This window comes from Gavialis gangeticus, unplaced genomic scaffold (assembly GCF_001723915.1).
Source record: "Gavialis gangeticus isolate Ggan-Ray unplaced genomic scaffold, GavGan_comp1, whole genome shotgun sequence".
Taxonomy (NCBI): Eukaryota; Metazoa; Chordata; order Crocodylia; family Gavialidae; genus Gavialis; species Gavialis gangeticus.
The window spans coordinates 20,528,474-20,545,853 of record NW_017729033.1 but is presented as its reverse complement, the minus strand read 5'-3'; the positions used below and the strand labels follow the sequence as shown (position 1 = coordinate 20,545,853).

The window sequence follows — 17,380 nt, the reverse complement described above, 5'->3', positions numbered from 1 at the left end:
CAACAGGGCAGACCCTACAATGAGAGACTGCAGGACCTGAACCTGTTCAGCCTTCACAAGCGAAGGCTGAGGGGGAACCTGGTGACCATCTATAAACTCACTTGGGGGGACCAGAAGGGTTTGGGAGAGACCTTGTTTCCCCTAGCGCTCCCTGGCATAACAAGGAATAACGGCTACAAGTTGTTGGAGAGTAGGTTTAGATTAGACATCCGTAAGAACTACTTCACTGTCAAGGTGGCTAGGATCTGGAACCAACTTCCAAGGGAAGTGGTGCTGGCTCCTACCCTGGGGGTCTTTAAGAAGAGTCTTGATGCCTACCTGGCTGCGATCATTTAAGCCCAGTTTTTTCTCCTGCCCAGGCAGGGAGTCGGACTTGAAGATCTACAAGGTCTCTTCCGACCTGACTTCTATGATTCTATGATCTTCATCCCAGTTTCCATTATAGCCAATTTTGGTCTCCTGATTGGAACGTCCTATGTCATAACCTTCCTCCCTTCCCTAGACTCCTCTTTCAATCTCATTCTCTTTCCTGGCTCCTTGCCCCACTTTCCTGCCCTCAGTTTGTCATTTAATTTCACCTTCTCCAAAATCTACACTGCCTTTTAGTTCTACCTCCAACCAGGAATCTGTTCAGCTCCAGGATTGATCATCATATGGTCTGATGGCCATGTGATCCAAGGCCTGGAGGGAAGGCCATATGAGGAGAGGCTGAGGGACTTGGGACTCCTCAGTCTGGAGAAGAGAAGGCTCAGGGGGGACTTGGTGGCAACCTACAATTATATAAGAGGGGTACATCAGGACCTGGGAGAACACCTGCTCAGAGCTCCACAAGGGATAACAAGGTCTAATGACCATAAACTCCAGGAAGGCCAATTTAGACTAGATATAAGAAAAAAGTTTTTTATGGTGTGCGTGTCCAGGGTCTGGAACAAACTTCCCCCAAAGGTGGTGCAAGCACCTACTCTGGACTCTTTCAAAAAACAAGTGGATATATTTCTTGCTGGGATCATTTGATCCCAGCTGACTTCCCACCTCTGGCGGTGGGGCTGCACCCGATGATCTCACAAGGTCCCTTCCAGCCTCTAATGTCTATGAAATTGTTAGTTGTTCAGTGGCCGTGATGCAAGCTGGTCATAAGAAGGGATGGATCATGTCCAGGACAAACAGAATCTTTGGAGAATTTACCTGCTGAACTCTAGTGAGTCTCTACCAAGTATGTGCTGAGATTCTTCATAAAACTTAAAATGTTGTCAAATGATTTTTTTCCCCCTGAGGAGCAATTCAATGCCTCTCCCTGACATGAGGATGAATTCCTGGTCAAATATTAAGCCTTTGCTCTAAGCCAAAGAGAAACTCTAAGATGGAGTTCCTCTTGAAGCAGCTGTAATTTTTTTAATGGGTGGGAAAAAACTATGTAATCAGATCTCTCAAGCAGCTGATACACTTCTGCTGAAACATTCCAAAAATATCCAACCTGAAATAGACATCTGGGCTCAAAAAATTCAGCCCAATCAGCTGAAGTTGAGCAAGATCACTGAATTTTTCTACCGAGTCTAAAAATGTGAAGTACTAGCCAACCTTGACTATTGGTACCACTTCATGTGCAGTCTATAATATTAGTCATGGGGTACTTTCATTTAGAGCAGTTATTGGTAGACAAGGCTGAATCAGCAAAATGGGAAGATGCTATACAAACAAAACAGTTATAAAAATAATTCCTTTGGTTTGTATTCGTGGTCTTTTGTTCTTTTCTGTAATGTACACACCCTATATTTGCTCACAAAAGGATGAGAATAATTCAGATAATAAGAACACAAGCAGGACTTGTGTTCTTATTGAACACTTGAACTTACACATACATGACCATAAAGAACTCTTGAAACTTCTCTTAATAATACATTTATAGATCTGGCAATTTTGTATTTGGACTGATGTGTCTAGTCTCTCCAATCTTTTTGTCTTAATCAAAACATCCAGCCCTGTATGAGCCTTAAGGGAAGCCCTGTCTTTTGTCAAGTTTTTACAGATATGGAGCCCTATCTTACATGATTAACACAAATGGACCCATGGTTTGCAGAAAAATATCTTTATCTGCATTAGACAAAGGTAAACTCTATTTTGGTAATATACACAAATTATTGTTTTGCATCTCAGCTAAAAAAAAAAAAAGGATAGTTCTGGTATGTTGTCTACATGTCAGCATCCTGAAAGAGCGTCTCAGAATTTTGTCTGTCAACCTCCTGCTGTTGCTACAGCTGCAAATCTGCCTTCTGCTGTTTTAGTCCCTGTTGCTGGGGGACAAACTGCTGCTTCTAAATCCACTGCTGCAGGTGCATTCACAGAATCTAGCATCAACCTGGAAACAAAGAGTCTCATTTCATGCAAAAGGTGAAAACCAAGATTCTAACATGACAAGGGCCGAAAAAGACACGTAGATAGGAAGAACTGCATACCAAAAGAAACAGAAGAGCAGGTGCAGAAGGTCACCCAATGCTACACATTCCTTTATGGAACAAATGTATTATGTTCAAGGTCAGAAAAACTGTGCGTGGAGTAAAAGAGTACTGAGGACACTGGCACTCAAACCATCTAAGGTAAAGAAGGTAGAATCATGGAGAGGTAATTAATAATGATTAGAAAGAAGATGCTTTGCAAAACGAAATATCTTTGCTATCTTTGTGAACTCAACTAGTGTTCAAACCACTTGTTTCTTCCAGGAAACTGTTATAGACAGGGATCAGGGAGAGTCTTTTCTGCAATGAGCTGTTGTTTTCCTATCAGATTATGATAATCCTCTTAGCCACTTCTCTTGTATTTTTCTAATAATTAGTGAAATATACTATTATTGTCCATGAACTGAATTAGTGGAACTGCTTCAAAGCAGGCACATCAAAACAAAGCAGTCTAAGTGCCTTTAGAAATAACCTTACCCCCCCACCCCGACCCCCATCCATGTAGCAACAACACTCATGGGGAGGGCATCAGGGTTCAAATGAACATGCTGGACAATAAACATAAATGCTGTGTAGGTAAGTCTTGGTTATCTGATATTTCAGTTATCTAAAGTTTGCCTGTTCCCTGAATTCACCTTTATACAGGAACTGAAAGGCCACATAGCCAAGACTTCAGAAACCAGGAGCAGATCCCTGAGGCAGCCTGTAAGCCACACAGGACCTAGGACAGTGCAAATTACACAAAGCAATCCACTTATTTTTCTCAGAGGGTGTAAACACAGTTGCACGTGATCTTTGGCTGCATATGGGATAACCTGAGCATGACTGCAGAAACGCAGCAGTTTTATGAGAGCAAAATATTGATTTCCCATAACTTAAACAAAAGACAACATTTTAGTTTCTCAATTTAAATTAACTTGGAAGCAGAAAAATTCAGAGAAGGAAAAGCAATACTAACACTTTTATAATCAAAGCAAAATACAACCAACTCAAAAATAATTAATCAATTACTATGGAAACATGGTGCCAGGTTACCTTTTAAAGTTGTGCTAACACGAGCTTACTTTTATTACCTTATGCATTTTTGCAGCATCCAGAGATTTGACAATTCTGCTGAACTGCTGAAGACCAAGCTCCTCCAGTTGAAAAGTGGCCAGATAACAAACAACTACAAAAAACCCACATATATTTAAAATACAATAGGCAACATGCAGCAGAATGTATTTATATATATTACCCTTTGGGATTCTGATCACCAGGGATCCTGGTTTTCTCTGATTAAAAAATAATCACAAATTCTCTGATAAAAACCCAAATATCCATGATTAAAATGAAAGGTCCCTCAATCCCCACCAGGCCCTGCTCATGCCCCCTGCTCATGCCCCTCACTCCCCCCCCAACTCCCTCCTGGTGCCTCTCACTCCCCCCACACCCACAGCCTCCTGCCCCCCAGCCCTGCCAGAGGGGGTCCCCAGCTGCCACGGCTGCGGAGCCAGGAACCTGGGTCCACAGCCCTCTGGCCCCAACAGAAGGCAAGCAAAGCCTGGCTCCCTTTCCTGCTGTAGGCTCAAGTGGGGGTGGGGAAGGCACACTCCCAGGGAGGCAAGGGGGACCCATGCCCCCCAGATCTGTGTGCGGGGTGAGGGTGGGGTGGGTTGCCTGCTGTGGGCTCAGGCTCCTGCTCTGCTGCCCTTCCCCAAGGCCTCTGCAGCCCAGTGGGTGCAACCTAGCACTGCAGGGACCAGCGGGGCCACACAGGAAAGCTGCTTGCCACTGTAAGCTCTGCACTGCTGTGGCAATGTATCACCTTTGTACATGGCAGCAGTGAGGGGCACAACCCCATGCCTGTGCCACTGCCCCCACTGCTGCTGCAAGGGCAGGGGACATGTTGTCAGGACAGTGTGGAGTTTGCAGTGACAAAGAGATCCCTGCTCTGCCCTGCTCTGCCCTGCAGCGCCAGGTCACACCCTCCAGGCTGTGGAGGCCCCAGGGGGGCAGCAGGGCAGAAGCCCAAGCCCACACTGGGCAGGCTGCACCCACCCTGCACACAGATCTGGGGGGCATGGGACCCCCCGGCCCCTAAGAGTGTGTGTAGTGGCAGGGAGCCAGACCCCCTGCCCCTGGATAAGCTGCCCACAGCCCTGTCCCACTCCCCGCCAGGGTGCTACTGCTGTGCATTGTGGCCTCAGGCCCCAAGCTCCATGCACCCCCTGGCTGGGCAGCAGCCCCAGCTCCAGCCCTTCCCAACTCCCTCCCTATGGGGGCTTCTATCTCCCCCTCCCCACTTGCCTGCTGGAGCTGCTCTCCAGGTGGTCATGTGCATATACATACCGGTGCTCCCTGTCTAAGCCCTCCTCCTGTTCCCTCCCAGCTCCCTACAAGCTGGAACTCTGCCAGCCTGCAGAGCTCTTTGCAAAATCTGTGGATTTCTTGCTGAAATGAGAAATCCATGTTTTACTCTGGTAAAGGGGGAAATCCAAGTCTTTCTCCATTTTTCTGTGGGAAACCCAGATCTCTGCTGATCACAACTTTGATTGAAACCAAATCATGTGACTTGCTGTTAACACTTTTAAACTAGTTTTTCCAACACTGCCTGCATAACTGGGCAATATAGTGGTTGCTCTTAAAAAGCAGGGATTTATTAAGTTATTCCTGGTTTTGTTGTTATCACCATGGAGTCTCAGATTTGATAAGTATTTCCTATTTAGAGTCAGATCCACAGCTGCTGTGAATCAGTACTGCTCCATAACATTTACAGTGTTTGAGGAACACAAATTTAAAAATCCAGATCAGTCCCAGTTACCTAAAGGCCATGGGCTCCTTCGCAACATTTTCAGCTAAGTGGTTGCCTACTTGCAAAACCCATTTTTGCAAACTTCAGAAGGTCTGCAGGGCTGAAGCTGTGCTTCTGTGTATATTCTATGCCTTGTAGAATATGGCAAGGTGCTGGGAGCAAAGGAGTCAGGGGGGTCCTGGATGGTTGAAAGTTTTCTGACAGAACATGTTTTCACTGGAAATTGCCATTTCTTCAAAACCCAGACTCTCTCTGGGAACAGACTGATTTTGACAACAATTTCATTTGGAAAATAAATTATTTAAGCACTTTGATAAAGTCCAGACATCCTGTTTTGACACTTTCAGAACAAAATATTTGACTTTTGTTTCTAAAGGATCTTCTGTTACAAAAATCATTGTGTGACAATTTGAAATGAAAAAGTTAAAAGTTAAAAGTGAAAGGAAATGTTTTGATTGGCTCGAACACCACCCTTCCATTTACGATTTTTCAGGAAATTCTGAATGTCTTGGCTTTTATTCTGCTTTGGATCAATACCAGTTTTTGGAACTGTTAAATTCCTGGTAAAATGGAAGCTGGTAGAAATGTCAGTGTTTTTTCTGTGGTCCTTTAAAACCAAGGTGCTCCTAGAACATGTGGGCAACTAAGAATTATATTCATCTTCTGTTAATCATAGCTCAGTTTGATCAAACGTCTCGACTGCAGTATTTGAGCCACCACAGCATAGTAACTAATAGGAAATCCTGACCAATATGCTGTAGCCATTTCAATGTGTGGTTGTGAAGTCTTCAATCCTGTGTATCTGCATGGCAACACATTTAAGTAGTCTTAGCAGAATATACATGCATCTCATACAAGCTTTATAAAATTCAAATCTGCTCACACATAGCAACAGCCAGTATAAGCAGCTTTGATAATGTAAGTGTCAATGAAGCTTGGCAAGGGGAGTCAAAAGCAGCTTAGAAAATCTAAGCAAATGACCTTTATGCTCTCAACTTGTTGATAAAGAAAAATCCTCAAGGGCCTCCCCTCTTCCTATGATTAATGGAGGCATTTGAGAGGACGAGTCCTACCAATCCAATTATAAAAACACTCAGCTGAAAGGAATAATTTATGTGCTCTAGACACAGAAAAACACAGGCCTTTTGTTTATGATGGAGACATGCAGGCAATGAGGTATTCTTTAAAGCAAGCCTGGATGAACAATTAATTTGAATCATGGAAGTTTAAGTTTACATTTAGTGTAGCAATCTAGTTGATTTCCTTTGTTGCACTCAGCAGTATGTTAGGAGTTAATCTGTGTTACCCTCATCTTGTCAGAACTTATCATTGCATTAAAGCACACACAGATGCACCCATTGTGTGTTTAAATGCCACAGGACTATTTTACTGTGCATTAAAAGTATCATGTAAAAAGCCATGATGTTATGCTAATGTGCAGTAAAATAGTCTACTGTGCATTGTGTCACTAAAAAAGTGTGCAAATGAACTACTGCACATTGGTGCAGCCTAATGCACATTCATTTAGTACCTCACATTGGAGGTACTAAATTTAATGTGCATTAGAAAAGGCACACTAATGCATGTGTAATGCATCCAATTTAAAGGTGTTTAAATCAGATCAATGCGCATATTCAAAGTTAGACCACTGCAGGCTAAATCAGTGGAATTTCCAAAAGTGTCTAAGCAACTTAAACACACATGTTCTATTTACAGTGATGGAGATGTGTGCTCCCAAGTCACGCAAGCATTTTGGGAATTCCATCTAATATGGCCATGTTTTAATAAAGCTTTAGGGCAATATACCTGGTGCAAAATGGGTATAGTTGTCAACTGAGCAAGGAAATAAATAATCACAAAATAAGTTATAACTCAGTGCTTGATTTAGAAAACAATGCCTTCTCCTTCCCCCACTACAGTGTTCCATATGTTGCTCATATAAAATGGTGTAATAAATTATTATAGCTCACATACAATAAATAAACCAACTGAAATCGTGAAATCCAAATGAAAGCAACAGTTCTACAACATGCACTGCTGGATAATACACTCCAACAAGTTGTGGCCATTTTTCCTCCTGCCTCTAGTACTTTGCTTTCATTGTCTTTAAAGGAAATGCCAGATTAGAACTCTAAATTTTGTTCTAGCTGCTATACTGACTCCCTCTGGCTAGGGACAAAGGTTACACAATAACCAGTTCAAGTGATCTGAAACTGGTTTAAACCAGTTCTGTGTAACAGAACAGAAGTTCAGTGTACATTATTTACTTTCAAAATAGTCAAAACTGGTTTAAGATAAACCTGGTTGGATGTAGTATCAGACTTAACTGATTTAGGTCAAACTGCTTTATGGAACTTCTGTCCCAGATCTCTGTGAACTCTGACAAGTTATGTAGCCTTTTGTTGTTTCAGTTTAATGAGAAATACAGTTGCAAACCCCCCCCCCCCCAAACAAACAACAGATTCTTTTCTATGGTACAACTCAATTAACTTCCCTTGAGTTATATCAGAGGAGAACATAGGCCAATGGCTATCTGAAAGGGCTGTTGTGAAGATTAGTAAGTATTCATCAAGTATTTCAGGATATAAGATACTGCATATATGCAAAATATATATCATCACTGAATTATCAGCAATGCTATTACCGACTTTTCCACTCTGAATGTTTCTAAGTCTTTTTGTGCAATGCTACCAGGAATATATAGCACAATATCAGAAGTAAATAAAGGGTCCTTAAAGGCTGAACCGCAAGCTCTCTGCGTGCAGAATTCCCACTGATCTCAATGTACAAAGTAGGATTACTTTTGACTAACTATTGTTCTCTGGGAGTTCCTTATGGGATTAGTGCCTCTACCAATGGGCTGTGGAACTATATAACAAAACTGCTGGAGAGTGCAGGAAAGCTCTCATGCTAGAATTGTCATCACTTTGTCTAAATAAGGGTAGAGAAAGGTAGTTAGCTGTGTTAATCTTTATAAAACTAGCTGGTTCAGAGAGGTCTGAGCCTGCTATCAGATAGCATGAGTATAAGGGTGTGTATTTCCAATGGCCTCAGTTTTTTCTCCCTGGCCTGAAGAGTCCTGTAGCATAAAGATATTAGGTATACAGAGTTAATGGTCAAAGGCAACTCTCAAAGAACAACAGTAAGTATCTTTCCTTTCTTCCTTGAAAGCCTTTGGATATTTCCACTCTGTGGCAGATTAACAAGAAATGTTCCTGTTAGACTGGGGACAGGTGGATGACATATTCCTCATTTTACTAAGTGGAGTGCCATACCAAGTCCAATTAATCCAATACTATGTATGTTGTGAAAAATGAACAGAATTCCACTTTACTACTTTACAAGTCCCAGGGACAACTGTGGCGGTGACAGTGTGCATCTTTAAAACAAGAGGTACTGGCTTTCTGGCTCAGGAGTAACAATACCAACTCTCTCTCTAAATCCAATAGGAAAGGTTGCTTAACTAAAGACTTGAACTTCCATCTTTCTTTACAGGTAACAAATCCCCATTTTGTGAAAGGATTAATCCTTCTACGTACCATATTTACCCAAATTCAAGAAGATTCAGATTATACACATGGAATATTATAAAGGGGAAAGCAGCAGCAGGGGGGCAAGGAGTGGGGAAAGCAGGGCTGGGGGAGAAAGTGGTGGCAAGGCAAGTGGGGGGGAGGGGCAGGCAGCCTGGCTCCTGCTCCTTCCTCCACCCCCACCATTTGACCCCTTTGATGTGTGCTCCCTGGCTACTTGCCCCTTCTGCTGCCTCCCTCCTTGCTGTCTGTCTCTTACGTGGTGGATATGGCTCCAGTTTCTGGCCTAGGGCACAGAGCACACAGTGGCTCCAGTTCTGGCTCTAGCCAGGCAGCAGTGGTAGCTCCAGGCCACCCCAGCTCTGGCCCAGCAGCAGTGTTGGCTGCAACTATGGCCCTGGCCCCAGCCCAAAACAGCTGGTAGCTCTAGGTCTAGCTCCAGCCTCAGATCAGGCCTAGAGTTGGAGCTACAGCAGCCACCTGCCCTGATCCAATACTCAGACCCAAAACAAAGCTTTTTTTTGCATGCAGTATGCATGCTTTCCCCCCTCCCTCCTCATGTTGAATGGGTGGGGGTGGAAGAGGAACCTAGTCTTGGATTTGAGTAAATAGGGTAACAACACAGGGATCTTTATATACCTAAAGGTATAAGATGAACTTTCCTGGAAGGGCATGGAGTCCAAAGACAAAAACGAGGAACTGGAGAAGAGAATAAAGATAGGTACAGAGCGGGAAATGTACTGGGCTGGGTGAAAAACTGAGACCACCTTAGGCATGCATAAAGCTATGGTAAAGTTTCTAAAGGCTGTTATATATTCTGGTGTAGGGCAGAGAAGCCATAATGACACTGAATTTGCTAACCCTCTTAATAGAGAAAATAATTACTGAAATGTCTTTTTGAGAAATAGTTGTTCTAAGGAAGCTTAAGATAGGGCTTGGAGAGCATTGTTAGCACGAGACTCAAGTCCAAGGATGAAGAAGGTGGGAAAGCAATTAAAATTGAGAATGAGAGAATACAGGCTTGTCTCTACCAAACCTGTGATAGGCAGAAATAGCTGTGTAGCAGGGCACTGAGGTGCCTGCTGCTTGTGGAGCAATAAGTAAGGAATCCAGCTGCGGGTTGCCAGGGTAACCGGTGGGAGTCAGCTGACCAGAAGGGGCAGGGCTTGGCTCCCATATAATCCCAGGCTGAGGGCAGGCAGGCAGTTCCCTGTTGGCAGTTAGAGGGGAAGGAGCTCTGTTTGAGTGAGGAAAAGGAAGGGTCCTGAATGGCTGAACAATGTGGTACTGGTGAGGGCTTGAATGATGTTGTAGCTGATTGGTGGAGATTTATGTTATAGCCTAGGGGCTTGAGTTTTCTGTTGTTTACAACTGGTGGTTTGGGTGAGGCTATTAGGGGTTGGAGGAGGCCTCACAGGGGACTCTAGCATCTGCAAGGGTGCAGCACTTTGGGGTGCACAGTTGGAGGCCAGGTAAGGCTGAGGCTGCCTGAGATAGGTGGGGGTTCAAGACCCTGAGGAGGAGAGTTAGGGCTAGGCATGGCTACAGCCACCTGAGTGAGAGAAGCCCCAGAGCCAAGGGGGCAGTGAGAGAAGCCCCAGAGCCAAGGGGGCCAGAATATAGTAAGGCCTAGACTAACTGATGTGAGTACCATCTGTGAGGCTTGGGCTGTGGTGTAAGGGGAGGAAAGGAGCTGTGGATAGCACCCCCTTGCATTGGGGCAGTAAAATGGGCAGCCTTCTGCTTAATTAACATCTTCTAATTAAGCAGTTAACAACAAGGCATGGCAGGCAAGAAGGCAGGCGGCTGGCCCATAACAGGTGAGCAGGGTCACTAGTGGACAGACCCCAAAGAGGCACACCTGTCACAAGCTGCTAAATAAACCTTCACAGAAGCCATCACTAAGCTTTGTTTTGGGGTTTCTCAAATCACAACAGGGACTCCTACTTGTGATGGGGTTTATCTCTTACTGTTCATCCAACATGTAAATCAACAAGTTCTAAACAGTAGCACTTCAATATAGAAGTGTTACTATAATAGTTTTCTGCTTGCAAGCTCATTGACCCATAATAGCTGGTCCATAGTTACTTGGAGAAGATCTTTGGGGCCATACTGCTGGTGTCACATTAATGCTATCAGTATCTTGTCCAATCTTCCTTCTGATTCTGAAGAGGTTAGGCATGGAGAAGATAACTGCTATCACTCTGTACAAATGCATTCAACAAAGATTTTTTTTTTCTCCATGAGCCAGAGTTCAGTGTGGACAATAATGGGTCTAATTACTGCGTTCAAGTAGGTCACTTAGTGGATAACCACTGAGGCAGAATGAGGAGTTTAAACACTCCTGCCTGCTTAGTGTTCCCTATTGGTTACCTCTGGGCACCTCCAAGCTCTCTGAAGTGCTCTTTCATAGCACCTGATTTTCTGTACAGGGAGCTTTGGTACATAATCCTGATTTGCTTTTCATTGGTGCCCAAGTGTGCACGTCCTACACACCTAACCCTGCCTACTTGGACCATTATCCTGAGGCCAGACGCCTTATTTTTAAGAACTGCAGTGGCTAGTAGGAGGCACTTAGGTGATTAATCTAAATCTGGCTAACTAGCTAACAATAAGACAAGCTAACCTGCTCACTGCCGTGAGAAACAATACAATTCACCTCTTTGTAGTGGTGCCAGCAGTGGAACTCAGGTGCATTACTTTATATCACTGTTGATGTCATCCTAGAGTAAGTAATCCCGCATCACTGGCAGATATAACTTTGTTATACAGTTTTGCAGACTGATGCTAAGGGGACTAGATTCCACACATGGGAATAAATAGAAGACCTTGAAGAAAAACATTCACTTTTAAAGTGATTCATTCACAACCTTGGGATTATTTTTTCTAGTTACTGATGTTACTTTGTGTACTGTCAATTCTGTACTGTCAATCTAACTTTTGGCCAAATTCTGCAGCCCTTATTCATGCAAAACTTCCCTTAATACCAATGACATTTAGCCTGTAGGTTGAAAACTCTCTGGGCAGGAACCAGAACTTTGTACAGCATTAGGCACAATAACATTGTAATTGAATAGCAACACTTGAATCATCTGAATAACATTTATTTGACTTTTCTAATGTTTTATGTTAAAGTGAATAATTTAACTTAAAAGAATACATACCCACATACAGATTGCGCTCAGAAGACCGGCAATGCCTCCCATCTTGAACGAAAAAGGCATTGGCTACTATGTCCAGTAAAGGTTTATATTCTATGCATCCTGCTAGAGTCTCCAACACAAATTTTCCGTCTGTCACATTAAGGGCCTATACAGATACAAAATCAGTAGTGATGAATGAATTCCAGGAACAAAATATCATTTGTTTACAGCACGCAATGGCAATCATTCTGTGTTGAACTAAAATATGGGTATTGAACCACAGGGACTGAGCTGGAAGAGATGTACCTTTCAAGCTCTTAAATGCATGCAGCCTCAAGAAATTAATGGCCTTTGTTAGGCAGAATTAAAACACCAAATCTTTAACTTTCAGCTAATCTGCTGACATATGCATTTAGTTAAATGGCCCCAACTGATGTGTGAAAGTCAACAGTTAATGCAGAGGAAATGTAGAGCCCTTCAGTGCTAATGAATGACTAAGCCAACGGTCTGGGAAACCTCCAATTAAATTTTGCTTTTCCAGTGGGCTAATCACTTTACCCAATAACATTAAGCAATCTGACCATATGTAGATGAAGTGTAGTTTGGGGACATGAAATCCACCTCAGGACCAGAACAGAAGTTATGGGAAGGACTCACCCCTGGCTGTTACTTCAGCCTGTATATGGGAAAGAGTGGTCATCCTTGTGTGAGTCCTGGTATCCTTATGCATTGCAGGTTCTGTTTTGTACCTGATTGGCCTCCATTCATTAACTGCCTTCCACTGGAACTGCTTGGAGAACTCTTGGTCAATGTATGTGAGGCTCAAAAGCCCACAGCATGGATGCCACCTGGTTTCCCATCCATAACCTCAGTGCAAGATTTCAGCAGCATTAAGGATTTGGGCTGGTAAATTATATGGGTAAATCTCCCTCAGAGTAAACACCTTTCTGTATGAGTTTTACTGCAGATAAAAACCACTTTCAGAATACTGCAATAAAGTCTGAGACCTGGTACAATTTGCTCTTAAACAAACTGCAGGAGAATAGCTGCATTAGGGTGAAGTGCCAGCAAAAATAATGCTGCCTTGACTCAAGGAAGTTAGCCAAGAAACCAGCAAGAAATTTAATTGGATTTTTGAAAAGATATAGTCCAGAATTTGATATATGGTATCTCTCTCTCAGTGCTAATACTTCTTGTGGAGAAAACTGGTAATTTTCAATTGTCAATATGACTGTATTGGTGGCAAATAATGGTGCAAGTCTTAAATTAGAACTTTGGCTGAGGCCCAGCCTTGGCACTACAGAGTGCTAGGGGTTAATGGAGCTATTGTGGGGGGCAGCACTTCACTGAATGATATAATCAAGGTTACTCTGGCCTTTTTTCAGAGCTGGGTTTGTTGAAGTTAAAGATTTTATTGTACCTATCAAAAAAGCAGTAGATAATCCTGGACTTCTGGCCAGTCTGCCCTTTCTCAATTAACAAACTCTTTGAGCTTTTCTATAAAATGGCCCATCTTTCAGTACTGCACTTCTAGGCAGTACTGGGTTACAAGCTCATAGACTTGCCATATTGTATCAAATCAGAGGTCTACCTCACTCAGCATCTTGCTTCTGATAACAGAATATCTCTCCTTTTTCTCTAAAGTTGCTTGTATCCTGTTCAGGAGAGACATTATTAGGATTTGGAAGAAGCCATGTCACACTTTCCTCAACCATACACATATTATGGGGACCTGGGTTCTTCATACCTTATGCATCAACCTTAGGAAATAAAAATATTTTGCAGCCCAAATTATAATCTTAATCATAGCCCTTCAGCCTCATTACCTTCACTGACATTGCACCAGTATGCCTGATTAGTTCTGTAGTTAGATCTCAGCAAACAGCTATGCTAGTGGCGCACAAATAAAAATAGGATTCAGCTTAGTTCCCTTGAGCTTGGTGGATTTCACAGAGCTAAGAGGAGTTTAAAAAAGTATACTCTGAGTACACACTGGGACTGATCTACACTGATGTATTAATTGTATAACTTTTCATAAAATAAAAGAAACTTGGTGATCTAATCTCCATGCTGGAAGATTTTTAAAGCCCTTAATCAGCAGGTGGAATCCCTACGTGGAAAGAATGCTTTTGAGGAGATGTCTTCCCCACAAGGCAAAAATTAAATGAAAAACCTGAAGAGAAAGATGAGAGAGGTCAATAAGGCTCCAGTAATGACCACGATCTACTAAGCCTCCATAAAGAAATGATAATGGGTTCTTCATTTGCCAAGAATCATTGAGTTCAATGTATTAGTGTACAAAACATTTTGAAAAGCTGAGAGTGCAAAAGGTGGTATATCAAACCAATTTTACTTGATTTTACTTTTCAGAAAGCAGCAGCTGTGGGAAGAATGACAGCAACAGGAAGAGATCTACTAATGGTAAGAGGGAGGTATCCAAATAGTGATCCAGTGGCCATTTAAAGGCCTTCCATGTACTAAGTGAGCATTGGGGGATGTTGGTGCACTGTCCTCTGCTCAGCAGCTTTTCTGATGGAAGAGCTGAATGCGTAACCACTGCCTTACAGTTCTTGTGCTGTTTTTGTTGCCGACTTAACAGAGACAGGGAGAGAAACAGAAATAATGCACTTATTTGTACCATAGCAATGGCAGAAAAGCAGAAAATCCTGACACGACCTGAGGCTAAATAGTGTGTTGACAAAAAGTGTAATGTAGGGACAGTTGTGCCCTCAAACTTTATTTTCTACTTATGACTAGGTGGGCTACATGCCCCAAAATGTCCTTTCTCCTTGGCATAAAATACTGTTGACTACACTTGTTTTTAATTACCTAAAGTACTAGGTGTCCCATAACTGCATATAAACACTGAAAACAGTTTTAACAGTCTGCAGCCATGTCACCTCAGGATATAATCTCATTATAAACCTGAGGAAGATCAGTACTTGGAAAAGAAATCTCAGAGGAAAGGGAGATAACTAGCAAATGGGTAAGGGAAATGCCATGAACCAAGAGCTAAGTCACTGCCCCACAACAGTGCTATAGCACACAGCACCTTCTTTGAGCATGATCTGAAACCAAAACACCAAATATTTATGATCATTAGAGATCTCTGGCTACAGTTAGCAAAAGTGTAGCAGAGAAATTTCAACCGGGGCGTTTATGGTTTAACAGAAATCACCAAAGTGTTTTTCAGTAAGATAAAATACTCTACTTGACTATCTGTTCTACTGTCTATTGTGTATTCCTTCTGTGTGCATTTGGTGTAAAATGCAAATTATTCAGAAAGTCACATGTTAGAAGTGGGAGAAATGGCCACAGTATAAAGTGTGTACAATATGATATGGAATTACACTGTTGTAGTGTCTCTTATGTAAGGTTTGTAAAGCTTGCTACAGACTTTACAAGCACTTTACAAACCCTAGCAAGTAAATCTAATGAGATTCCTGTCAGGTGCTATTATTTTACAGATGCAAGAGCTGAGGTATGGAGAGAATAAAACATTTGCCCAGGCTGACACATTGAGTCAATGATGGAGATGGGAACAGAATTTATAATGCTAATTCCTTGTCCTGTGTCCCATTAGACCCTGCTAATTACTGCTAATTCCTTGTCCCACCAGACCAGTGGTTCTCAAACTTTTTAAACTCAAGGCACTCTCAGAAAATGCTAGCTCTTAATTTTCACTCAGTTTTTGACTCTAGATAAATAATGGAGCAATTATTTTATTGCAAAGAACTCAAAAAGATGCCAGCAAAACAGAATGCTTTCAATACTATGAATTCCTATTCAAAATCTTTTGGTTTATCTTATGAATCATATCTGCACATCTAACAGTGCTGAAGCTGCGTGATGGCACCCATAAAAGGATCACAAGGCACCCAAGGGTGGTATACAATCCTGGTTGAGAATCATTGCACTAGGCCCTCTTCCCATTTCTTGAATCACATTGACTCTGGCATATCTTCTCTAATTAACTGGCGGTTGGTTATGTTTGTAAAATGCTTTGAGGTTCCTTTGGGATGAGAGGTCCTGTATAATAATTAATGGCTGTAAAGAATATGTAGCGTTTGCCTTCTCTTGAAACAAATATCAAGATTTATTCACCACAAGGCACAATAAATCTTGATGTTCACTGACAACACGTATTTTCTTGGCTTGATATTAATTCCGTGCTTGAGAAACCACCTCTCACTGAGGACAGTTTTGCCAGCTATCACCCTGTCTCTAACCTTCCATTTTTGTGAAGGTTACTGAGAAGATCCTGATGACACAACTCTAGCTGTACTGGGGGACCTTCCATTTTTCTCCATTCCTTTTCATTCTGGCTTGACTATGGCTGCCCTGTTCTCACTGGGAAAATATCTCCTCTGAACTTAGACAAAGGTCAGTGGCTGAGTACTCCACTGCACAGTAGAAAGGGAAGTTTCTTTGCTACTCAGCCCAGGTGTAAGTTAAAACCACAGGGGATGTCTTCTGTGGTCTGTCACGTCCCCTTCCCTTTTTTGCACTTTATTCCCCCCTATGACTTCCCTCTTTCTACTTCCACCCACAATTTCAATTAAGGTATAGCACAAAAAGCACAGAGGATGGATAGAAGGCTGGCCATGTCCACCATCTTTATACTGCTGAACATTCTCCAAGGGAATCACAAGGTGCTACCAGATCTCCTTGCTCTATACTTTGCTCTCGTTTAGCCAGGGCAAAGCAAACTAAGCAGACTAGAAAATCGAGCCCTAAACATGTGCGCTGCCTCCTTTAGACCCAGAAATTATCTTTGATACGGCAGCCCAGGGCTGGCCAACTTCTAAGCAGCTGAGGGCTATATGCCATGTGGACTGCAGCAGTGGAGGCCACAACCCCTTTAGCCCCCTCCCCTGCTGCAATGTGCAGCCCCTTCCCTACATACACACTGCTGCACTGTGCATGTGGCACTCTTCCATCCCTGCACTGTGTACATGGGCAACCTCTTCCCACCCCACTGACAGCCATTGTATTGTGTGGGCAGCATCCCTACCTGAGCCCTCTTGCTGCACTGTGCCATGGGCTCCACTGGCACTGGAGACTGTGTTGCCTTTTCCTCCAGGGTAGGACCTGGAAGTGAAATACGGGGACCAAGCTGCGTGGGAATCAAGAGACCCCAGCTGCAGTCAGAGTAACAGTGGGAGCAGTGGTCAGATAGGAGCCTAGGTGTTGCCCATTAACTCCTGATGGGCCACATATGGGATACAGGCCACCAGTTGGACAACCCTGCTGTAGCCTGTTGGCACTGCTGACACATTTGCAAATCCTGGGGGTAGGGGGGAGGACTCCAGTGAAGTATCTTAGAAGTTGTGAAATAGTTCATGTTCCCTAAAGGTTGACCAGCATAAGGTTCTATTTTCTCACTCCTGTTCAAGACATACTGGGGCCATTTTCCTGTCACTTCTCTGCTCATGTTTCCTGGCAGTTTTACTGGGCAGC

At 43.0% G+C, this 17,380-nt stretch overlaps 1 protein-coding gene across 2 annotated transcripts in view; it reads right to left on the bottom strand.

Moving 5' to 3' along the window:
* Nucleotides 1-17,380, bottom strand: part of CFAP99 (cilia and flagella associated protein 99) — a 151,367-nt gene that overhangs the window by 92,024 nt on the left and 41,963 nt on the right. For both annotated transcript variants that reach the window (XM_019526492.1, XM_019526491.1), the window contains exons 3-4: nt 11,942-12,086; nt 3,527-3,621 (exon numbers count right to left, since the gene is read on the bottom strand). In XM_019526492.1, the coding sequence (XP_019382037.1) occupies nt 3,527-3,621; nt 11,942-12,086 (240 nt within the window). The remainder of the gene's footprint in view (nt 1-3,526; nt 3,622-11,941; nt 12,087-17,380) is intronic.